This window comes from Aulonocara sp. 'chitande type north' Nkhata Bay, linkage group LG1, assembly GCF_057382095.1.
Source record: "Aulonocara sp. 'chitande type north' Nkhata Bay isolate Kocher_YH1m ecotype deep benthic linkage group LG1, A_spYH_male_GT1.1, whole genome shotgun sequence".
Taxonomy (NCBI): domain Eukaryota; kingdom Metazoa; phylum Chordata; class Actinopteri; order Cichliformes; family Cichlidae; genus Aulonocara; species Aulonocara sp. 'chitande type north' Nkhata Bay.
The window spans coordinates 42,657,575-42,682,787 of record NC_141344.1 but is presented as its reverse complement, the minus strand read 5'-3'; the positions used below and the strand labels follow the sequence as shown (position 1 = coordinate 42,682,787).

The window sequence follows — 25,213 nt, the reverse complement described above, 5'->3', positions numbered from 1 at the left end:
AAGGATTTTCATTTAGAAAGGCCAAGCATCCTGTTTAGCCAGTGAGGCAGCACCGAGATACTGAATTATCTCTGTGGTGCTTTTTCAAATTTTCTTCATTTGTCAAGGATAGTGAAGCTGGTGGACGCAAACACAGGATTCTCAGAAGAAACGTTTATTTACAAAGAATAATAATGCAACAATATCTTGAGCTGAAAATCTTTGGAAAAAGAAAAAGGATCTCTCTGCTGCTGAAAAAGTGAAATAGTTGAATGCCTTGGACAAGTAATGAAAACCCTAGATATATCACAAATACTTAATAATAATAATAATAATGTGTATGTGTTAGTCCCCATAGGGAAATATTTCCTCTGCATTTAACCCATTCACCCAGTGAAGCAGTGGGCAGCCACCAATGCAGCGCCCGGGGAGCAGTGTGTAGGGACGGTACCTTGCTCAGGGGTACCTCAAGGTAGCCATTCAGTGGAGTTGAACCCCCGACCTTCCGATCATGGGGCCACCACTCTACCTACTGAGCTATCCCTGCCCTCTGGTGATAAGCATGATCATTGTACTGTCAAGAGATTTGTGGCTGAGTCACGGCACACACAGGTTCATGCTCACAAGCAGAAACGGCTGCAGTGGGCCTTGAACTACATGAAGACTAATTTTCATCAGTCTTGTTCACTGATGAGTGCCGTGCAACCCTATATTGTCCATGTGGATGGAGTGGTGGATGGCCACCATGTGCCAACAAGGATGTGAGGTCAGCAAAGAGGTAGTGGAGTCATGTTTTGGGTGGGAATTACATGGAGAGAGCTGGTCGGCCCCTTCAGGGTCCCTGAAGGTGTGAAAGTGACCTCTGCAAAGTAGAGCTGGGCGATATGAGATTTTTTCATATCACAATATGTTTTTTTCATTTCAGGCGATAACGATATCTATCACGATATAAGCCAAATAACTATATTTGTAAGATTTAAATGTGCCGTTGCTCACAAGTAAAATGTGAAATAATCAGCAGCTTGTTTTTATTTAAATATTTATTTCCCATAATAAGTTCAACAGGGTAGATGTACTTAAGGAACATGAGACTTTTTCAGATAAATAAAGGCAAATATTGCAAACTACACAAAAGGCAGCCGCTAAAGCGTTTAAGTTTCAAAATAGAACAAACGAAACAGACTAAACTGTCAATTCCACTTAGAAACAAAATATTAATTCTAAAAATAAATCTTAGTTTGTTTTACAGAAGAACAGACAAAACTGACTAACTTTTGTCAATATCAAATAAACTGAGAACTAAAAGGAAATTCTCAATCTCTCCTTGTTGTATAGCTGAGCTTTTCAAACAGTTTTAACAGTTACTTTAGTCTGACAAAAGCCGAATGACGAATTAGCGCTTCCAGTCAGAGACCGAGGCTACGTCCACACGTACACGGGTATTTTTGAAAACACAGATTTTCCGTTTTCGTTTTAAAAAATAATCCCGTCCACACATAAAGGGAGAAATGAAGGAAAACGCTGCTATGAACATGCCAAAGCAGCAGGTGGCGCTAGATTCCTAACCGTGCAGAAATGTTGGCCAATCAGAAGTCTAGAAGCCTCGGTGGGAAAAAGTAAACAAAGCTGGTGTCAGGTTTCAGTTAACAGACTCAGGCGCAGACCGGGACTCCTTACAGGATTTACAGATTTTATTTACACAACGACACCAGGTGATGCTATTTACAAAGTGCTGGAGGGGGGGGAGGGGGGTCCAGGGCTCCGGGGTATGTGAGGGAAAAGACGGGAATCTGACGCCCTCCAAAGGCTCTCTCTCTTCACTCCCCACACTGGGGAAACACCATCCACTCACTCGTCCACGGGATGACAGGCAGGCTGGGAAAGGTCCGGGATAGATCTGTACACAGAGATTATAGTTAGAGGCGAACAGACGGAACGAACTCACAGATCCTTATTTACAATCTACTGAGCGACTGACGCTGATAACTCAACGATCCAGCGACGAGTGACACAGTGCTGGTGTCTTAAATCGGCCTTGTGATTGTCCCGATAGGCAGCAGGTGCGTGGGCCAGGGGCGGGAGCACATAATGAGCATCGCCCCGGCAGGGGGGAGAGAGAGAGAGAGAGAAAACATGTTGCCTAATACAGAATCAGCTGGTGAGGCACAGGGACCATGACAGCTGGGGCATAGAAGCAGAACCGAGTCGTATGTGTGGAGGGACAGTAACTGTGTGTATATGTAAGCATTTAAACACTGCAGAGAGTAGAATTAACAGTATTGTAGAAATTCATTTCACCGAAACAATAACGTGGCGCACAGTGTGACGTCAAAAAGTGCGCACACCTTTGACGCTGCGTTTTCTCCGTTTTTCTGGTCCACACGTAAATGCAAAAACGGAGTTTTCAAAAATCTTCGTTTTCAGTGACCAAAAACGCCGTTTACGTTTGGACGAAAGGTGCAAATGCATAGAAAAATCTGCGTTTTCAAAAATACCCAGGTACGTGTGGACGTAGCGCATGCACCAGTTTATTGTATTTCCAGACTTGCTTTCGGCACAATTTACAGTGCACGCTACTCTGTTATTTGTCAGACTTGAAATAGCCGAAATACCTTCACACTACGGAGCTTCTATGGCTCTTCCGTTCGACAATCTCTCCGGCATTGGAACCATCGTCTGTTTTCTCTTCGGTCACGCTCGGTTGATTTTTCTAGTCGGCACACTCATTTCCTCCATTACCCGGGCGGTACGGTGGCTGGCTGCTTCCCAAACAAATACACATGTGTGGCTTGGCACTTGTGCTGTACGTAACAAGTCACGTGACGTGATGCTGTGGCTGTGATTGGTTCGGCTCTGCGCTACGTAATTTGGATTGGCTGTTCTTTTTTTTTTTTTTAAGAGGACAAGAGCGGCGAGGTCTATCGCGATAGTTTAATTTTTCTATCGAGAAAAAGTTATATCGCGATACATATCGTTATCGTTCTATCGCCCAGCTCTACTGCAAAGTATGTGGACATCCTGACTGACCACTTTCTTCCATGGTACAAAATAAAAGAACCATGCTTTCCACAACAAAATCATCTTCATGCCTGACAATGCACCATCTCATACTGCAAGGAATACCTCTGCATCATTGGCTGCTATCGGCATAAAATTAGAGAAACTCATGGTGTGGCCCCCGACCTCCCCTGATCTCTATCCGGTCTTTAAGTCTGACGTCATTAACCGTGTCTGGGCCCAAACTCCACTGCAGGTCCATAAGCCAAACGATCACTGCGGCATTACTGAGAGTTAAAAACTATCTAAATTCTTTCATCTGTAATAAAATGATCAGTGTGGCTGCTTTACCAGGTGTAAAAATTAAGTTAAACATCCAGGCATCCATGAAAACGGAATTTATTAAACTTAACGTAGTAGAAGTTAGCAAAGAGTTAGCTCGCTAGTTTCCATCTAAATATAATATAGCCTGTCCTGACTGAGAGATTTCTGAAACAAATTAAGACATACAGCTCTGCTATCACTTCCAACATAAATGAAGACAGGAAAGTAAACAGCAGTGACGTTTGTAGGGTTACTTTAGTTTGGCTAGCTGATATAACGATGTGCTATGTGATCGCTAGCAACACAGCTACGTTAGCATAATATTAACAGTGAAGGGTGGAGGATGAACGCTAACTTCTTTCCACTCGATAAAAGTTGCCGTGAGTATTCTGGATGGTCAGGGACAAATGCAATCGCATGGCAGGATGCTGTAAATGGACCAAACTTCAGTCAGGAGAACAACTGAGATAATTCATCCACAATTCGAGGTTAGTCATCAATATACTGGTGAATGGGCTGGACTGTAGTTCCATCGTAAGGTTTTAAAAACTGAGCTTTAAAATGAATAGCGGTAATAAAAACCGAGAGGGTGACAGTGATCACTGACTGTTTTTAGGGGCTTTTTGAGAATAAACAGAGCGTTCTCACTACCGAGGCGTAACATGTCGACGTTTTGTCACGTCCCGCGGCGTTCCTGAGGAACGCGAAAGGAGACCTTCGGCGTTCTTATGGTACGCGGCGGGTTATGGATGGAATCCAGTGCAATGACGCTCCTGTGGTAGTAGACGTTCCAGCCCTGTATTAAAGCCCTAAACCTAACCTTATCCCTAGCCGTGACCATAACCTTATTCCGGACCTTAACCAGGACTTTAATGATGTTAAATAGCGTGTTTCTAAGCGATTTGAAGAAAAAGAGCGAACATGTGTAGATTCAGTCCAGACGGTTCTCATATTTCCTCTTTTTTCCGAGGTCGTCATTTAGGAACGTGGTGGGTAGCCGAAAACGTAATATGGTGACGATTTGTCACCTAGCGTAAAATGTTACGCTTTGGGAGTGAGAACGGGTTGGAATAAATAGAACCAGATACAAAGCATTAAAACATGTTAAAAAACCCCCCACAAAAGCCTTATACGCAGGGTAGTTTGGGCCCAGAAGCAGGATTCATCATGTCATCACTAAAAGACCGGATTGAGAACCTTTGAGCATTCTCAAGCAAAAGACCAAGGAGGGTGGCGGTAGTTCAAAACATCCAAAAACCAGCTCTGGGAGGCTATTCTGACATCCTGCAGACATTCAAGCAATAACTCTCCAAAAAGTTACATGGATGCAAGAATTGTGAAACTGCTATCAAATAAGAGGTCCTATGTTAATACGTAACATGACCTGTTAAGATCTTTTTGATTGAAATAGCTTTTGATTTCAGTAAATATGATCTCCTAATGCTGCAAATTCAACAAATAACCATTTTCAGTTCTTTACAACCTATGAAATATTTTGGAACTCTGTTGTGCCTAATAATTCGAAACAGTGCATTTTAAGTTTTTTTATTTTTAAAAAACAGTATGTTTTCATTGGGAGGGTTGTTCAGTAACGTTCAAATTATACTAATAAAACTAATAGCTGATGACTCGAAAATTGTTCTGTTACTTGCATCGACTGTTTAGGAAAATCCAAGAGAAATATCATTTGCATAATAATTTGGAATGCGGTGTATACACTAGAGATGGACCGATCCGATATTACGTATCGGTATCGGTCCGATACTGACCTAAATGACTGGATCGGATATCGGAGAAAAATAAAAAATGTAATCCGATCCATTAAATATCACGAAAGCACCTCACAAAACTTGCAACACGCCGTAACTCACCTCAGAACGTTAGCAGTCGGAGCAGTATGCATCACGTGATAGAGCGGCTGTGGCATGCCGGACCTGTCGGTGGTCTGGATAGCATTTGGAGCTTCGCTAGCAACCCGGCATTTCATCTCCGACAAAGTTATCCCCGAGAGAAGTAAAGCAAGTGTGTAAGTCCATCTCTGAATGTTTGTAAAGCATTCCTGCGTTAAGCTTAACGAGCGACTGCCTCTCGCTCTCCGGCTGCTACTTCAATCGTGAAACTGCTTAAATGATCAGCTGATCGGCTTTTCTGTCGCGAGTCCGTCTCTCTGGTTTGTTTTTGGCCCACTTTGCACCAGAAAGAGGAAACCAGCGGCTGAACAACAGCAGCACGTTTAAGCTTGATAAGCTGTTGTTAGAATTTATTTAATATTACTTTCTACACCAGGATCTTTTTCTACGTAGCTGACGCTGGTAACTGTGCAGGGGCGGATCTAGCAAAGTTTAGCCAGGGGGGCCGATAGGGCATTAACTGGGAAAAGGGGGCACAAAGACATACTTTTCTTTCTTATTCTCATTTAAAATGTCTAGCTTTTAATAAATAATTATCTGACACACAAAGTTTTAATTTGATGTAAAATGAATAGAAGTCAATTACTGTATATAGTAACTATTAAGTCTAATATATATACCCTAGTAAGCTATAGTACTTTTTCCTTTGGGAAGGTACCATCTGTGCAGTCTGCAATTTTGTTGAAGAAAGATGTTGAATCTATTTAATATTTCTTGATAAATAATTGATTTCTGTGTATTTTTTTTCACACTGCATCAAATTAAGGTTGATTACGTCGATTAAGCATCATGAGGTGGAGCGTGAGGGGTGGTTCCCTATTTTTTATTTATTTATTTTTGTTGTTGCTGGGAGTTGGAACCCTATTAGTTAGGTTGCTTAATATTTACGCTAAGTACTCTTTAAAATACCAGAATAGGGAGGATGGTGTAGGTCTAAGTTTATTAGATTGATCAGTATTGCTGAACTATGAAATATTTTTTTTGTATACAGGTATAACAGAATAGCTTTAGTGTAGTTGTTGTTTTAAACTTGAGTATGAACTTATACAAAATGCAGCAAGATATTTAAAAAACAGTTTTGTTGATTAAAAAACACTATATCGGATTCATATCGGTATCGGCAGATATCCAAATTTATGATATCGGTATCGGTATCGGACATAAAAAAGTGGTATCGTGCCATCTCTAGTATATAGTACCAAATCACAACAATAGTTGCCTCAAGGTGCTTTATATTGTAAGGTAACAACTGTACAAAAATATGGAGAAAACCCCAACAATTAAACAACCCCTTTGAGTCAGCACTTGGCAACAATGGGACGGAAAAAACCTGCAGAACCAGGCTCAGGGAGGGACATGTTTGTTTATCCACCTTGAGCATTCACCAGTAAAACACTTCTTCCTTGGATTATTAATTATTAAAGCATTGAATGACTAAAAATGATTGGTCAGTTATCTCATAGCGTTTGGGATCAATAGCTATGAATCTTTCACATCACTGTGGAGCAATTTTGGCCTAGTTTTCTTTGCAGAATTGCTTCAGCCACATTGAATGACTTTCGACCATGATCAGTCTGTTTCAGGTCATGTCAAAGCATCTTGATTTAACTTCAGACTTTTAAGGGACCAGATCATCAGATCATTTTCTTGTTCCATAACCCAAGAGCTCTTCAGCTTCAGGACACATCTGATGGCCAGACATTCTCCTTCCGGATTTTCAGATAGTCAAACAGAATTTATAAACTCCATCAAATCTGGAAAATCCATCATACTACCACCACCACGACGTTTGAATTTTAGTATGATTTCATGAAGCGCGGTGTTAGTTTTATGCCAGATGTAACAGGACATACACCTTCCAAAAAGGTAAACTTTTGTCTCCGGAGACGACAGCAGTGTTGGGGTCATTACTAAATAAAATACTCGTTAGCAGCTCATCACATACATGAATAATCAAACTCCATATTATCCTAAAGACCTCATAGTACTGTGTTACCCCAACAGAGAACTTAACTCTCAGACTGTGGGCTTGCTTGTGGTTCCTAGAGTATTTAAAAGTAGTAGGGGAAGAAGAGCTTTCAGCTTTTAGGCTCCTTTTCTGTGAACCAGCTCCTAGTTTGACTCTATACTTCTAAGATTAGGCTTAAAACTTGCCTTTTTGATAAAGCATATAATTAGGATTAGATCAGGTGACCCTGAATCCTCTCTTAGTTATGCAACAACTTTAAAGGATCGATAGGAAAAAAAATGTCAACAGTTATTGATGTTGCTGTACCATGAATACCTTTTTCTCTAATAGCTAAAAATTGTATTTAAGAAATTTATGTAGTTTGAGTCTGAACTAATATTTTCACAAAATGGGACATTTTCTCAACATCTGATAGGTTTTCTATGCGAATAAAACAGAACATTGTAAACATTTTCACAATTTTCAACATTTGCAAAGGATTGCATTTTTCTTTTATTTAAACAGCACCCCAACTTTTCTAGAACAAGGTCATATAAGCTCTCTGAAGAAAAGCAGAAAACAACCGATGTAGCTATAAATACTGGTCAATCTGCTGTATTTGGACATGTTTATGTATGGTGTGCATGTTAACGTCACAGTGTTTGGTGTCTTAATTTATCATACACTACAACTGCTGCTGAGAGACTCCAGTATGGAGCAAAGAGGAGGGCAATTCCAGACTGAAAGACCAACCAAACACCATCACATCTACAGCCCAACCATTAACACTGGTAGAGACGGGGAAAAGTCCTTAAGGTAAATATTCAAAGGGAAAAAAAAATCAGTTCATTATTGTTCCTGGAAACTGCTGATCAACATTGCAATCATTTATTGCAATAGAATAAATACAGCAAAAAATAACTGTGGCATGAATGCAAATGCCTTAAAAGTATAACACATTAAAAACAGTACATTTCATTAGATGGTGTTGTGTTTACTTTAAGTGAGAATATTATTGTTGCGTCACAACTTTGAGTTTTTTCTCATTTGATGCACTTCAATTCCTCCTTTTTTACTGAAAAACTGTCCTTCAGCCGTCTCACACGGCGTGTTCTTCTGCCGTGTCTGATGCAGGTAGCCATTATAGAAATCAGCTGCAGTGAGTCTTTTGTTCAGGAGCACTGATCTGAATCCCACCCAGCCATCCTGGAACACACATTAATATAAAACTTAGGGCAACAATCAACAGGACAAAGTGAAACAAAGAAAGCAGTACTACTGCTGCAACATTTCAGGAAGTTTAAGCTCAGGGGTCAAGGTCAAGGTCAAATTTATTTATATAGCACATTTCAAACAGCCGATGCTGCACAAAGTGCTTAACAATATAAAATGGTATTAAAAAGCAACAATGTAATACAATAATAACAATAAAAAAACAATAAAAGGACAGTAAAATTATTAAAACAATAACTAAACTAATTCAAATAAGACCAAAATGCTTGGGTCATAGTGTGTTAAAAGCCAGGGCATAGAAATGTGTCTTTAGTAATGATTTAAAATGCTCAAGTGTTTGTGCAGATCTAATATTTAAGGGGAGACTATTCCAAAGTCTGGGACCTGCCACAGAGAAGGATCTATCACCACGAGATTTGAGGTTAGTCCGTGGGATGGACAGCATTAGTTTTGAGCTAGACCTCGTGGTTTTTCGTGGAGCATAGGCAGAGAGGGGCTCAGACAGGTAAGGAGGGGCTCGGGCATTAAGTGACTTAAAAACAAAAAGTAGAAGTTTAAATTGGATCCTGTAGGAGACAGGAAGCCAGTGTAGAGAAGCTAAAACTGGGGTTATATGCTCTCTCCGCTTGGTACCAGTTAGCAGGCGAGCAGCAGCATTTTGAACCATCTGAAGACGATGGATGGAGGCCTGATCTAGACCATAACACAATGAATTGCAGTAGTCCAATCTGCAAGTAAGAAAAAGGCGAATAACACGCTCAAAGACGTTAGCTGGAAGGTATGGCTTTAACTTGGCTAGCTGTCTTAACTGAAAGAAGCAGGACTGAACTACTGCACTCACCTGCTTATTCAATTTAAAAGAACCATCAATGTAGACACCGAGGTTTTTTACATGTGTTTTACAATACGAGGAAAAGGCGCCCAGAGTGCTGTCGATATGATTAACGTTGCCAAAAATGACAACCTCAGTTTTATTTTCATTTAGCTTTAAAAAATTTAATGACAACCACTGTTTGACATCATCAAGGCAGCGTAATGAGAGCTGCGGATGGTCTGACCCTGCTTTTAAAGGTAGATAAATCTGCAAATCATCAGCAAAACAATGAAATGAAATGCTGTACTGCGAGAAGATTGAGCCCAATGGCAACAAATAGAGTGCGAACAGGGCAGGACCCAAAATAGAGCCTTGAGGTACACCGTATTTAAGAGGGGCTATTTTGGAGTTGTGGGGGCCCATATTGACATAAAAAAAAACCTTTCTGACAAATAGGAACGAAACCACTGTAGGGCAGATCCTTTTAGGCCAGCATGAAATTCTAGCCGTGATAACAGGATGTCACGGTCGACCGTGTCAAAAGCTGCTGACAAGTCCAACAATAAAAGGGCAGCAGGGCAGAGTTAAAAGAATATTGTTAAAAAACCTTAAAAGTGCCGTCTCAGTGCTATGTAGTGATTTAAAACCAGATTGAAATTTTTCAGAGATCATATTAAAATCAAGGTGGTCCTGCAACTGTAGGTAGACCACTTTCTCCAAGACTTTAGATAGAAAAGGAAGCTTTGAGATAGGCCTGTAGTTGGACAGAACAGCTGGGTCCAGGTTTTGTTTTTTAAGAAGAGGCTGAACTATTGCTTGTTTAAAGCATGATGGGACGTAGCCTGTAGCAAGGGACGTATTAATTAATCTCAGGATGAAAGGCCCAACAGTATTAAAAGTGCTTTTAAGCAAGCTCGGGGGGAGACAATCAGAGGGGCAGTGTGATGATCTTAGGTTACTAACTACCGCGGTCAAGTCCTTAAGGGAGACGGGATCAAACTGCTCTAAGACAGCTGAGCACACAGGAGAAGGACTCTGATCTGAGGCAGCAGACAACGAGACGAGGGCCCTAATCGATAGGATCTTGTCATTAAAAAAATGCTAAAACATCATCGCACATACTTGGTGAAGACGTGACTCCAGAATTATCACATAAACTAAGAAAGCGATTAAGAACGTTAAAAAGTACCTGAGGCCTGTGACTGTTTACTGACACTAAGTTTGAGACGAACTGTGTCTTTGCAGTTTTTACAGCTTCTTGGTGAGCAGAAAGACGAGTCCTTAAAATCTGTAGGGAAACATACAATCTGTCCTTTTTCCATCTCCTTTCAGCGCGTCTGTAGTCACGTCTGAGGGAGCGCGTATGTTCATTCAACCACGGCTCTGATAAATGCTTAGCGCGCACAGTCCTGAGCGGAGCAATAGAGTCCAAGATATCAGTGCAGGTAGAAGGAAGAATGTCCGAAAGGTCCTCAACACTTTTACAGTTGGAGTTCATTATTCCAGAGTCCATAAAGGCAGCAGAAAAAGCAGGCGCTGTTAATACATTAAGCGCTCGCTTTTTGCGCGCTGGGACGTACGGCTTATCCATCGAGCAGCGCAGTGTTAGAATGAACAACACAGGAAGATGATCGGAGATGCGCAACTCGGATATTTCCGTGATGCACACATCCAACCCGTGGGAGAGCACCAAGTCCAGAGTGTGACCTTTTTCATGCGTGGGACCAGTAACCCACTGGGTCAAGTTAAAAGAGTCAATAATATTTAAAAAGTCCTTGACCAAAAGTTTAGAGTCACAGCAGACATGGATGTTAAAATCACCAAGGATTAAAAAACTGTCAAATTTAAGAACGATTCCAGCCATAAAACCTGAAAACTCTTTGATAAAATCCTTGTTAAACTTGGGAGGGCGATATATGAGGGCACACAGCAAAGGCGCAGCAAAATTCAGGTGTAACTCAAACAGCTGGTGTTCAAAACTAGAAAATGAGTCGTGCTGTAATGTTTGATGGCAATGAAATCGAGCGTTGAACACGGTGGCTAAGCCTCCCCCCCTACCAGAGGACTGAGGGAGGCTGAAGAATGAGAAATTAGGAGGGACCAGTTCCGAAAAAGCTACAGACTCACCGGGTTGAAGCCATGTTTCTGTCAGAAACAGAAAGTCCAGCTGTTGTGACTTTAGGAAGTCGTTTAATACAAACGTCTTGTTTGCTAATGATCTTACATTTAGTAAAGCCACGCAGAGCGAGGGCATTTTGGGATAAAATAGAGAAGGATAAGGCTAGCCAAGCCAAAGCAAAGCTAGCAGAGTTGACGGACGTGTCGCCGTGCATACTGCTGGCGCCATCTTGGAAAAAGTTTAACCATTTGCTTATCTGAAACAGACTTTTCAATAAAGGTCTTTTTTCACCATTCTTTGATTATTTTTTTGGTCTGTTTCTCGGCACTGTACCAATCAGAATTGTTGTCTGAGGGCCAAGAAAAATGCCCAACAGATTTGTTTTCCCAAGTGGACCAGTACAGCTGTGCCATACTGGACCAAGAGAAAAGACACAATAAGTCTGCTACATTACCTGATGGGAAAGGAAGAAAACAAGCAAAAAGAGAACAACACAGTAGGGAGACCACAGCAACATCCTAGATAAGCAGAAGTAACTGTAAATCATACATTTTGAATGATACCGAGCACAATATGCTTAAAGGGAGCAGCCAAGGAAGATAGCGTGTGTCTGTGAACACCCGTGTGCGTGAGCGTGCCTGCATTCAAAAGGTTTCTCCATGAATGCTACTATCCATATCTGATAGTAGTTGTGGGGAGCCATAGCCCTGCCCCTCCAGGAAATGAAGCAGGCGTGAAGGATATCCAGGCCCAGACATCTAAAGGCCCCCCAGAACATAAGAGTCCAAGGAGGTCCACCGAAAGGGCGGATGCGCCACCCTCCTAGAAAAGAGCTGAGGAGAGCATCACCCTCACGACCGAGCCACCCGCACCAGGACCCGCCAAGCAGCCACTAGGAGTGAGACAGTACACACCCGAGCACCCAGCCCCAGACAAAAAGAACTACAATGCACCAAGAGGTGAGGTCATCAGCCACCGGCAGGGAGTGTGGTGGGGGGAGATAGGTGGGGGCCCGAGATGTTCCCAGAGAGGAAGAGTCTAAGACCCAACCAGACACATAAACATAGACAAACAGGCACACAGTCACAAACATGCATTCCCACCCTCATACACATATATAAATACATACTCTATACCCCAAGGTCCAGGTGCCATCCTCCCCAGAGTGGCAATCCACCCCCAGACACAGGAGATGTTTCCCTTTGCTCTGGGGTGGCACACAGACTGCCCAGAGAAAAGCCCAGACCCCGACCAGGCAGCCAACTCCTCCTCCCAGCTCCAAATGACAAACAGGGAAAGAAGGGGGTGTGAAGACCCCATACCTGACTCTGCCCGCTCATATGTGGTTTTGCTGCAATTTTATTGTTACATTCTTTAGCTCCTGTAATTATCTGGTGCTGTTTATAGCTCAAACAACATCATGGTGTAGAGATTGTATGTACTGACAGCTTCTTTGTGGATGAAACTGTGGTGCTATAATCCTAAAGCTATTTAAATGTGCGGTGCTTTTATGACTGATATTTTACAAAAAGTCTTCCTTTTGGTCAGGTGACAAGAAAAAATGCAACACTGCCAAAGTCTGAATGCTGGTATCAAACTGCTCTCACTACAGTATGTGTGAGTTTATGTTGACAGAGTATGTTTCTCCTCAACAAAGAGTCTGCTCTAAAGTAGAGATGGACCGATACCACTTTTTTATGTCCGATACCGATACCGATATCATAAATTTGGATATCTGTCGATACCGATATGAATCCGATATATAGTGTTTTTTAATCAACAAAACTGTTTTTTAAATATCTTGCTGCATTTTGTATAAGTTCATACTCAAGTTTAAAACAACAACTACACTAAAGCTATTCTGTTATACCTGTATGCAAAAAAAAAATATATTTCATAGTTCAGCAATACTGATCAATGTAATAAACTTAGACCTACACCATCCTCCCTATTCTGGTATTTTAAAGAGTACTTAGCATAAATATTAAGCAACCTAACTAATAGGGTTCCAACTCCCAGCAACAACAAAAATAAATAAATAAAAAATAGGGAACCACCCCTCACGCTCCACCTCATGATGCTTAATCGACGTAATCAACTTTAATTTGATGCAGTGTGGAAAAAAATGCACAGAAATCAATTATTTTTCAAGAAATATTAAATAGATTCAACATCTTTCTTCAACAAAATTGCAGACTGCACAGATGGTACCTTCCCAAAGGAAAAAGTACTATAGCTTACTAGGGTATATTAGACTTAATAGTCACTATATACAGTAATTGACTTCTATTCATTTTACATCAAATTAAAACTTTGGGTGTCAGATAATTATTTATTAAAAGCTCGACATTTTAAATGAGAATAAGAAAGAAAAGTATGTCTTTGTGCCCCCTTTTCCCTGTTAATGCCCTATCGGCCCCCCTGGCTAAACTTTGCTAGATCCGCCCCTGCACAGTTACCAGCGTCAGCTACGTAGAAAAAGATCCTCAAGTAGAAAGTAATATTAAATACATTCTAACAACAGCTGATCAAGCTTAAACGTGCTGCTGTTGTTCAGCCGCTGGTTTCCTCTTTCTGGTGCAAAGTGGGCCAAAAGCAAACCAGAGAGACGGACTCACGACAGAAAAGCCGATCAGCTGATCATTAAGCAGTTTCATGATTGAAGTAGCAGCCGGAGAGCGAGAGGCAGTCGCTTGTTAAGCTTAACGCTGGAATGCTTTACATTCAGAGATGGACTTACACACTTGCTTTACTTCTCTCTGGGATAACTTTGTCGGAGATGAAATGCCGGGTTGCTAGCGAAGCTCCACATGCTATCCAGACCACCGACAGGTCCCGCATGCCACAGCCGCTCTATCACGTGATGCATACTGCTCCGACGTGCTAACGTTCTGAGGTGAGTTACGGCGTGTTGCAAGTTTTGTGAGGTGCTTTCGTGATATTTAATGGATCGGATTACATTTTTTATTTTTCTCCGATATCCGATCCAGTAATTTAGGTCAGTATCGGACCGATACCGATACGTAATATCGGATCGGTCCATCTCTACTCTAAAGTCCTCTCCACCTCTGGAGACCATGCTACTAAGAGTTTTCTCATCAGATGTGACAGTGAATAAGAGTAAAGGTCCTTCTAATAACATCCGCACCCATCCCCAAAATGTGCCAACAGCTAGCTGATGTTACTGGTGCAGATGAAGCCACCTTGGTGGGCCTTATAACTGAATGGGACAAGATGGCCGTCAGGGACGAGGTGCAGCATCTGCCAGAGTGGAGTGCAAAGAACAACTTGTTCCTCATCACGAAGAAAACCAAGGTGGTCATTGCAGATGTCAGGATGAAGCAGAAGCACCCCCACCCCACAGAAACAACCACCTTCTGCTGCTAACACAACTTCAGCTCTTTGCAAGCACCTGCACAGACTGCATGCTGACACTAAGAACAAATGACTTTCTTCTAGGAGTAATTAATCAATGAACAGCATTACTTTAAAGAAAAGTGTTTTTTGTGTAACACATTATTTTTTAGTAATGAATCCAATACTGATCACAACAACGTGGAGAAACATCTCCAACACAGACGAACATTTAACCACACCATTCAATTAATTTGCACAAATACAATGTCTTTGATATGTTGCTTAGCAATGGTGGCAACTGTGTGAAAGTCACCTGTCACCTCACTACTAAAGCTAAGGAAAAGTGCAGACGCTATGGTAAGCATGTAGTGAAGAAGGTCAGGGGTGCTCGAGGGAACAGTTGGACCAACCTTGCAGCAGACTGCTAGAGTATTTGACTCCTTCTGAAAGCTCACTGAACCGGGGATGGGGTTCCTTCTTTGATCTGCAAACAGCATGTGAATGATAATGGCAGCACAGTGTTATTGTTATACAATATTGGAATACCATACAGTAGGGCACATTTATGTCAAATTACAACTTCCATAGCTCTCACTTAGAGGTTCCCACCTCTGATTCTACAAATATTTCTATTTAAAGGTTTACTTATTAACAAAGGTCTACAACACAGGTGCAGTGACATTATCTAGACAATTTACATGATCATGTATGTTCATTTTTGTGGCTGAGATGATCTTTTTTTTGAAAAACTGTCATCTTTCTCCACAAATTCCACAAAAAATTGGAGTTTTCTTTTTGTATGTCTGGATTGTTCACTAATTGGAAAGCTTGTGGTTTGAGCCTAGATACTTCTGGTCTGCATGTAAAGTGTCCTTGATACCGAAAGCCCAATATCCCCGACGCAGAGACCAGAAACTAGTCATCACACTGGCTGCAATTAATGCCTTGAAATCATCCGAGTTTTCCCATTTACTATTTCTTGCTTGCAGTAGTCTCACGTTCCTTCTAGCTGATGACAGACCTCACAACTAATCACTTAAGTAACTCAGTGCATCATGGGAAGTTCCCAGGAACCTAAACCTAGTGCTTCCTAACTAAGGGAGGATTCATGGTAACCTGATGCAGCCCTAACTATATGCAGTATCAAAAGGGAAAATTCTAAGCCTAATCTTAAAAGCAGCAAGGTGACTGTTTCCCGAATCCAACCTGGGAGCTGGTTCCACAGGAGAGGGGCCTAAAAGCTGAAGGCTCTGCCTCCCATACTGTTTTTAAATACTCCAGGAGCCACAGGTAAACCAGCAGTATCAGAGGAACTATTGTGGTGATATGGCACTATGAGGTCTTCAAAAAAAGATCAGGCCTTGTTACTTAAGACCTTGACTGTGAGGAGGATTTTGAATGTGATTCTGAATTTTAGCCAAGGAAAAGAAGCTGATATGGGAAAAATATCCTCTCAAGTCCAGGTTAGTGCTCTTATTACAGGATCAGCTCAAGGCTTTTCTAAAAATAGAGGCTGTCAAGGCCGTTGTGATTTAATGAGAGAGTCCTATCCTCATATTTTCACTGGTTTGCATCTTTTAGAAGCTGTTGAGCTACCCTTAACTTTGAGTCACATGACCTGTGCCTCTGTTGGCTAGCTTCTTGTTCACACCAAAAGATCCCAACTCAAGGAGAAATATTTGGGCACTTTATGCATAGAATCTGGCCAAGACATTCATTTAAAACTCCACCAACGTCACAAACACTCATACGGTCTGTTTATTGTGTTACCGGTTTGGTTAATCACTTTACCTGATAATGACACATGACATTTTCCAGCAAAATCCAGAAGTTTTATTGTTCTGCCCATCCACATAGTCCTCAAAGGTATCTGATGTAAGAGAGGGTCATTGTTGAGATCTCCAAGAGAGTTTGGCATGACTTAGTTATGCAATGAGCCTTACCCGGGACCCGACTGCACGATATAGACGGTCAATTTGGTCACAAGTCTGTTCCTCCCACACAATCCAGCTCATGGACATCTTGATTTTTGGGGCTGTTGGAGGAAATCATGTTGAAAGTTAGAAGACCAGTTTTTCATTCAGACAACTATATGTATCCAGCTCAGCGTTACGCACCAAATGTTGCACCAGTTTGTCCTTGTTCCCTTTGATTTTCCATTCTCTCAGACAGTGACATCAACGTGTTAATCAGCTGCAAAAGCACACACAAGCAATCATGTTACAGTCCTGCTGGTAAAAGGTAAAAAAAAATAACCATGATCTGCAACAGTTCTGAAAATGCTGACATTGTGCGAAAGTTGGTAAAAAAAATTCATTTGCAAATCTCAAAACAGCGACACATGGAAAAGTTTCAGGACCTCGAGGACTGGAGTTCGAGACCCCTGATCTAATCAGTATCTAAAGGAGTATCTTAAGGAGGTAGTGTTTCTCTGAAGTAAAGCTGGGGCAGAGGTTCAATAATCTTTACCAAGGTTTGCTTGTTATCAGTTCAAAACCCTGCATCTCTGATGTTATGGGGGTGCATTAGTGCCTATGGAGCTGGCAGCTTGCACATCTGGAAATGCTCTAACAATGCTGAAAGGCGTATATAGGGTTTTGAAATAGAAGACTCCTGTTGCTGAACTGGCCTGCCTGCAGACCTTTCACCAGCTGAGAACATCTGGTATTGAGATGTTGCTGCCATAAAATTCAAAATGAGCTCATATTGTCCTTAAAATGGAAAATTTTCTCAATGTAAACATTTAATAGATTTTCACGTTCTATTGTAAATAGACTGGGTTTATGAGACTTTCGGATCACTACTTTTATTTACATTTTACATAACATCCCAACTTTTATGGAACTGGAGTTGTACGTTGCATGTTCTAACTCACGAGATGTGCTCCCATTGTGGCTAGAGTACCTCCCAGCTCATCAGCAGTACAATTCTCAGGGACCTGATAGAATTGCTGGTTGAGAATAGGCCCCACATCAAACCTGCAGGGTGATATTGAGCTCTGTTATGGTTGTTATCAGGAAAAAGAAAATACTCAGACATTTATCTGCTGTTTACCTGTGAGGTCGGATCTGGATGATGGAGACTCCTGTCACACTGTCACCATGCAAGATGGTGTGGAAGATAGGAGCTGGACCGCGCCATCTTGGCAGCAGGCTAGGGTGAACATTCAAAATCCCACTGAAAGAGAATGCAGTGTCTGTTTCTGTGGATTTATATACAGGTTCTGATCTCATGCCTTGTGTAGAACAGCTTCAGTGCTCCTTAGAGCACAGTCAAGCCCATAATTATTCGTACTCCTGCACATTTTGACTTAAAGTTACTTTTATTTAACCAACGAGTTCGCTTTTTTTGACCGGAAATGACATGGGCGTCAATGTTGCACAAGAGGTATCGTTGTGGGGAAAAAAATCTCAGCTTTGATTTAGATTTGAGCAAAAAGTGTTACGTTCAGAATTATTCATACCATTCTCAATAATCAATAGAAAAGCCTTTATTGGCTATTACATCAATCAAAAGCTTCCTATAATTGCAGACCAGCTTTTTTTGCACGTCTCCACGGGTATTTTCACCCATCTTTAGCAATGAGCTCCAACTCTTTCAGGTTGGAGGGTCTAAGACCCTTTAGCTCCCTGCACAGATTCTTAATTCAAGTCAGGACTCTGGCTGGGCCGCTGCGAAATGTTAATGTTTTTGTCTGCCAGCCATTTCTTCACCACTTTTGCTGTGTTTTGGGTCGTTGTCGTGCTGAAATGTTCGCCGGTGCCCAGGGCCAAGTTTCTCTGCAGACTGCCTGATGTTGTTGTGAAGAATCCTCATGTGTTGCTCTTTTTTTCATGGTGCCGTTCACTGTGATTACACTCCCTGGTCCATTGGCTGAAAAACATCCCCAAAGCATTAGGTTCCCACCACCATGTTTGACAGGAGGGGATGGTGTTCTCAAGGTTGGAGGCTTCTCCCTTTTTTTTTTTTTTTTTTTTTTTTAAACACCTAATGAAGGAAACATCATTGTGATCAAATAATTCAATTTTTGATTCATTTGACCATAACACAGAAGACCAGAAATCTTCTTCCTTATCCAGATGAGCATTTGCAATTCTGGAGAATTGGCGTCCTCCTCAGTCTGCATCCGTGAAACCCAACAGTGTGCAGTATGCGTTGGACTGTCTGCCACCAACAGAGCCCAGATTCCCCAGGATGGCCTTAGTGGTGGACCTTGGATTCTTTTTCACCTCTTTCACTATCTTATCTGGCCAGCACAGGTGTGGCCATCTTGTATTTTTTTAATAACACTTTATACTGTAGCCACTAGAACTTGAAAATATTTAGATAGGGCCTTGTATCCCTTTCCTTGTGAGCAGCCACAATGCACAGCCGGAGGTCCTCACTGAGCTTCTTTGTCTTAGCCATGACTGTCCATAAGCAACTGCAGAGAGCTGCTGCACACCCGATCTCGTCTGCTCTCGGAAGCTAGACAGGGTTGAGCTTGGTTAGTACTTGGATGGGAGACCGCCTGGGAGTACCAGGTGCTGTAAGCTTTCACCCCAACCGGTCGCAGCAGATAGCCGCCCCTCCCTGAGCCTGGTTTCTTCCTGTTAAAAGGGAGTTTTTACTTCCCACTGTCGCCAAAGTGCTTTCTCATAGGGGGTCATATGATTGTTGAGATTTCTTTTCCTCTGTATGTATTATTGTAGGGTCTACCTTACAATATAAAGCACCTTGAGGAGACTGTTGTTGTGATTTGGCGCTGTATAAATAAAATTGAATTGAATTTCGCCTGTTGATTTGGTTAAAAAAGATGTTCCCAATTAATCAGGGTCATTAGGATGCTTTAGAACAGCTTGGACTATTTGAAATGGTGATATAAATTTTTGGATTTTCCCAGAGACTGACAGTTTGTGAAGGGTATGAATCATTTTGGACATGACACTTTTTGATCAAATCTAAATAAAAGTGGAGAAATATTTTTTCCCCCACAATGATACCTCTTGTACATCGTGTTATTATCTTTTGGGAGACGCCTGTGTCATTTCCAGTCCAAATACAAACGAAAAAAACAACAACAAAAAACCTCGCTTGTTAAATAAAAGTAACTTCAAGTCAAAATGTGCCAGGGGTGTGAATAATTATGGGCTTGACTGTGCCTTAGAGCAGTGGTTCCCAAACTTATTTTGCTGGGCCCCCCTTTGTTTTACAAGAAAAATATTTGCGCCCCCCCCTCTTCCCGGCACGCACACACACATCCTCCAACCACACGCGCCCATATTTTGGTTTATTTCACACCTCAAACATTTAGTAAACAGTTAAGCAAATACAAGTAAACAGCAATAAATTACAGGTAGTAATAAAATAAACTACTAACTCGTTTACGCTGCGTCCGCACCTACACGGGTGATTTTGAACACGCAGCTGTTTCGTCCACGTAAACGGCGTTTCGAATCTCCGAAAACTGAGATTTTTTAAAACTCCTTTTTTGCGTTTCCGTGTGGACGAGGAATACAGAGTTGGTCACGCAGCGTCAAAGGTATGCGCCTTTATTCACGTCACGCTGTGGCCACGTTATTGTTTACATGAGATGAATTGCAGAATGATAGAGACGAAATACTGTTAATCTGACTGTCTGCAGGTTTTACACGCAGTTACTGTCCCTCTGTTTACAAAGGCAGAGGCGTCACGGTGTCATTATTTTATGTGTTGTTGTTTTTCCTGTGTAATAATGTTCAACATTGCATCAATACATTTTTCAAAAAATGCCTCTCTGTGCAAAATGTGTTCAAAAACATAAACAGCTGTGGGATCCTGTTTGTCTGTGATTTGAACCGAGGGGACAAATCGTGGCAGGATCAGCCTGATGTTATTTGTATCCTGCTGTAACTTTACTGTATAAAGAGCTCACATCTCCAACATGTCAGGAGTAGTTAGTCATTATGAGAAGTGTTTGAACTAAAAATCAAGAATGTGGGATCCTGTTAGTCCCTGATTTAAACAGCCCAGCGCTGCTCCCGATGCAGGGGAAACCAACCCTGCAGGGAGACCTACCTCTGCACCTGTGCAGGTGAAGCCAAAGGGCAGATTTGCTTCACCAGATTTTCTAGTCTTTGTCTTAGAATGAAGTTGGTTTGGAAACATATTCAGCGATGCTTCATCTCCTGCTTTGCGTTTGTGTGGGCGCCCCGTGCTATCAGTGTCCAAGCGTTATTGTTCCCCCCCCCTTTTCATACCGCGCCCCCCCTGCAATGGCTCTGTGCCCCCCCCCAGGGGGCGGGTCCCACACTCTGGGAAGGACTGCCTTAGAGAGACTTAAAACTCAAACTCTCTTAAACTCTAATGACACCATTCATCTAGATCAGCCATCCCCCCCCCCCCCCCCCCCCCCAAAAAAAAAAAACAACCCAGGGGACCTATCCAATCTTAAATCTTCACTCTAATCAAAATACAAGAGAAAGTCATATATTTCCTTGATTTTGGGGGGTATCACTAATCTAGATATTCATTCATTTTCTCTTTGTGGATGTCAGCAGAAAGTGCTAATTGGACCTCTCAGTGACAGGGCCAAGGGTTCAGCCTTTTCTTTTAATTTGTCACCCATCATATGTACACTGTATTTATGTGTCTCTCCACAGTATCACCTATTTTGTTTTATTTTCTCTTCCCAGTGCATTTGCATGAGTTTACTGAGATGTTAAACGGATTCTTAAAACAGAAAAGAAAAATCTGATTACAACAATTAACCCACCCTTGAAAGACCCAGGGTGAGAGCTATAAGAGGCAGCCCTGGGTACTGAGGACATTGTCACAACATTTCAGAGACCGTGAGATCATAGTCAAACCACAGCACGGCACCAGTCCCCAGGTTTTAACGATTAGTTGATCAACGATAAATGCTCACTATGGAAACTTGCTGATTAGTCTCTCAGGAAGTAGGCAGCCAAAAGACACGACCACACCAACATCAAACCGTCCATTCACATCATCAGGGGGCCAACTGTGTAGCGGAAGGTGGTTCTCTTGAGCAAACCTCTTCACTGGAACATCACCAGCCAAGGTAACAACTTCAAGGGTCTCCACTATCCCTTCACTGGTGCCCCTACAACACAAAAGGAAGGGTTAAGTATAAAAAAAACAAACTAATAACTGTAGCACCCCAGCAGTGTATTCAACTCTCTAGGACAAAAATATGTTTTAAAGTCAATACCAGATACTAAAGGCTCTATTTTACCAGGAAATCAAAGTGGAAAATAGAGCATTAAACTGATTGTATTCATTTCCTCACTTTTATTGACTTTGTGTTTGTGAACAATGTATGCAGTGAGATTTCTGATCATGGAGTCTGGAATTAAACTACAACACAGTTCTGTGTCAATGAAGCCCTCATCTATTTCCTGCAAGCTAACGATTCTTTTAGTAATCTATTCCATCAATTAGTACTTGTGTCTTATTAATGAGCATTGATAAATATTCAAAAGAGAAAAAATAAAGATCTTTCAAGTGCTCATTAGTTTCCGTTTTAGAAAGTGGAATGTTTTTTGTTCCATTTGTCAAAAAATAACCAAGCCCACTGATTGTATGTAAAGACAAACATTTCTTAAATGCAAAATTATATAAATACACTAAAGTACAGTCTAAGATCAAAGTCAAATAACATAAAATATGTATGCAATCTAAATTAAGGCATAAAAAATTACCTTCACTCTGTCTTTCAGGGTTTTGTAAGAGTTTTACTCGCCCATGTAGATTTTATTCACACACTTCTCCTAAATAAGTTTCTATTGCAGGTCTGTTTTTAGTCACAAAAGTGTGCAATGTCTTGTTTTCATGGTGACAATGGCGCAGTACAGAGCCGTGCATTAAGCGAAGAATGTGTCCAGAGTTTTTATAATTGAATTATTGTAAATACTCAATGAATAGTTGCAGCCCTGCCCTCTCTAAATGTTTAAATGTACATAGGACACTGGAATTGCACATACAGATAAAGCCAGCAAGAACTGCTGCCTGGTCCTCCCTGTGGGATGTGTCAACTATTACGAAGCCACTATCATTCAGTTACAGAGTATTACCAAGAGGTGGCGCTTTTCTCACAAGAACTTTGACTTGTTTGAAAGTGATAATAGTATTTTAGTATTTTATGCAAGGACTGTTTCTCACAGAAGTTCACAGAAAAGCTCCATTTGTATGTAACCTGTGTGTTTATGTACACTCACTGATCAATGAGTATGATACAAATACTGAACTTCACCACTCAACCACTGACATTGCTACAATTCAGTGAATGTACACTTGTAGTTCAAGACAACGTGCTGAACTTAAAAGTGAGCAAAGGGCAATGCATTGGGAAAGAAAGTGACTTTGATTGTTGGTGCCACAGGAGCAAATCTGAGGATTTTTTAAAAAAAACTGATCAGCTACTGAGATTTGAAGACAACTGTCTGAAACAGGAAACACGTCCTCTCCCGTTCATACGGCAGGTAAATAAATAATCAACTAACAGTGCATATTATGTTAGTGCGATCTGCCTTATTACAAACCTGCTATTACTGTGCATTTAGATAACCACAATCAGAGACACAGACAGAGTCTGGCTCAGATGCTGGCAGTCCTCGCTGCAGTCTACCGGTAGCGTCTCCTTTCAGGCCAGACGAATGTCACCGAGCAGTGACTACGTTTGTGGTCAAAGGCTTGCACCCATTTGCCACAGCAGATGATTTTCGATAAGTGAATGTGTTTAATTGTAGGCAGGGACATTACTGGATATTCTTGTGTAATTGCTACAGAATAATTTATGTTATACTTTGTTATTGCTACAGAAGAATATTGATTTTATTATTTTACATTTACAATTTTTTTGTAAACAGATGAACCAGAACTGGTTTGTAAAAATGCTGCAACTTCAGTGGTGTGGAACTGGTTTAGCTTTCCTCCGTCAGACACACAACAAAGCACTATTTTTGGTAGAGCATGCTAGCGGGCCGTCGTTATTACTGTGTTGTTTGGAAAATACGGCGCACTTAAATCAATCCTTTGATTTTTCTGAAAGTCGACAGAGCCCCTTATAATCCCGTGTGCCTTATGTATGAACTCTGGTTGTGTTTGCACTGCATAGCACAGAAACTGTAGTCCATTACGGTGTAAAACATGCTAGAGATGACTTATGTTCACTCTGAAACGCCAAGTCTGCTACTGATCTCAGTAAATGTAAAAGAGCCGTTTCCTTGGTTGTGCCAAAGGTGATTTCAGATGTGTGTTTTCTGTTTAATATCTTTGCTTATATTCTTAAAAAGTCAGCAGTCAATAGGATTTACAAAGAGTTTACATTAAAAATAAATAAATTACCTGAGGTATTGCATACCCTGTTTTCTACGTTATAATCTATCTGGTCATTTTTTAATGTCAATAAGAGTTTTACAGTCATACATAAATGATACATAAACGTTGTTTTGCAAAAAGCTGACGATCACTTTGTGGCACAACACAGTTCCTGTCTGTAAATTTAGAGATGTGGATATAAAAAAAAAAAAAAGCTGAAAAAAATCTTCACAGGCCATTTTCTTCAGAATCTACTGCATTTATTATTTAATAAAACTGACGGCACTCTGTGCTAATACATTTGGAGCTTATTTCGTATTACATTTTAAGTTAAATAGCACGTTAGGCAAGAGGACGATTTCTGGCAGGTTAAACTGCTGTGTCTGAAGAGGAAACAATTTCAACAAATTAATTAAGATTAATTTCAATAAAAAAATACATTACAATATTATTGCAAACTATTGCAATAATATTGCAAAAAAAAAAAAAATCCTCCTCTGTGTGTATGATATGTGACATGATATGTAACACGTTGCAGTGTGAAACCCCGTGTGCACGCCTGTAAGCGGCTTGTGTGGGACACGCACCTGCAGGATGTGAGAAGTTTGAGAGATTCCACAGCGAAGTGATCAGTGCCAAAAAACAGGAGCCTCCATTTGGGTTTTGATGCCGATGACAGGACTCTACATAGCTGTCGCTGCCCGCGGTCAGTGTCGCCCCTCCATACTGTCCCCATACAGCAACGCTGACAGCGCTTCAGCGATTCCACAGAAGCTCTTATTGTCTTGGCGCTCGTCCACATACTGAAAGCAGCGTCGGCTCAAAGTGTCAAGTTCACAGAATGAAAAACTTCCTCAGTTTGTCGCCGTTTTGACCCACAGGAAGCCGCCATATTTGTTTCTTCTTCTTCGACTTCCTCCTCTTCTTCTTTATAATATTTATTGGCGGTTGACAAACAGCAAAATGGTGCACTACCGCCACCAACTGGTGTGGAGTGTGGACCGAAACGTCCACAAAAGGATAAAAAAACAAACAAACATTCAAATCCTTCCAAACAAATTAGTCCGCCTTAACCCTATAATGCCCTCTGTGTCATATTTGATACACGAGTTTCTGAGACCTCCATCTCATCAACATGATCAATACTTGCCATAATTTGTCCATAAAATGTTATGGACAAAACTCTTTGTTTTTGTCTAAAATTAACATTGTTGCTAACAAAAAGTTGCCAA

The 25,213-nt window shown here is 41.2% G+C and overlaps 1 protein-coding gene across 3 annotated transcripts; it reads right to left on the bottom strand.

The window, feature by feature from the left end:
- Positions 1 to 788: 788 nt before the first annotated feature.
- On the bottom strand, positions 789 to 24,983 carry mtfmt (mitochondrial methionyl-tRNA formyltransferase). Of its 3 annotated transcripts, none has more exons than XM_086297259.1 (9): positions 24,569 to 24,983; positions 21,697 to 21,765; positions 17,736 to 17,858; positions 17,557 to 17,659; positions 16,799 to 16,874; positions 16,625 to 16,716; positions 16,473 to 16,551; positions 15,092 to 15,165; positions 789 to 1,876 (listed from the first exon to the last, which is right to left on the bottom strand). In XM_086297259.1, the coding sequence occupies exons 1-9, from the start codon at positions 24,781 to 24,783 to the stop codon at positions 1,619 to 1,621; spliced, it is 1,089 nt and encodes a 362-aa protein (XP_086153385.1). In that variant the 5' UTR covers positions 24,784 to 24,983; the 3' UTR covers positions 789 to 1,618. The 3 variants fall into 3 exon arrangements, with proteins under 3 accessions (XP_086153385.1, XP_086153369.1, XP_086153374.1); XM_086297243.1 differs by having other exon boundaries at positions 808 to 1,876; positions 21,568 to 21,765; positions 24,569 to 24,968; XM_086297248.1 differs by lacking the exon at positions 789 to 1,876 and adding an exon at positions 1,897 to 8,364 and having other exon boundaries at positions 21,568 to 21,765; positions 24,569 to 24,949.
- Positions 24,984 to 25,213: the final 230 nt, after the last annotated feature.

What these genes read in the sequence shown, in the direction of transcription:
- mtfmt (XM_086297243.1), bottom strand. Translation starts at nt 24,783, where the DNA reads ATGTGGACGAGCGCCAAGACAATAAGAGCTTCTGTGGAATCGCTGAAG. An exon ending in CTAATCAGCAAGTTTCCATA is followed by an intron (nt 17,859 to 21,567) that starts GTGAGCATTTAT and finishes ATTCTCTTTCAG; the next exon opens with TGGGATTTTGAATGTTCACC. An exon ending in CTCTAGCAGTCTGCTGCAAG is followed by an intron (nt 1,877 to 15,091) that starts GTTGGTCCAACT and finishes CTCTGTGTACAG; the next exon opens with ATCTATCCCGGACCTTTCCC.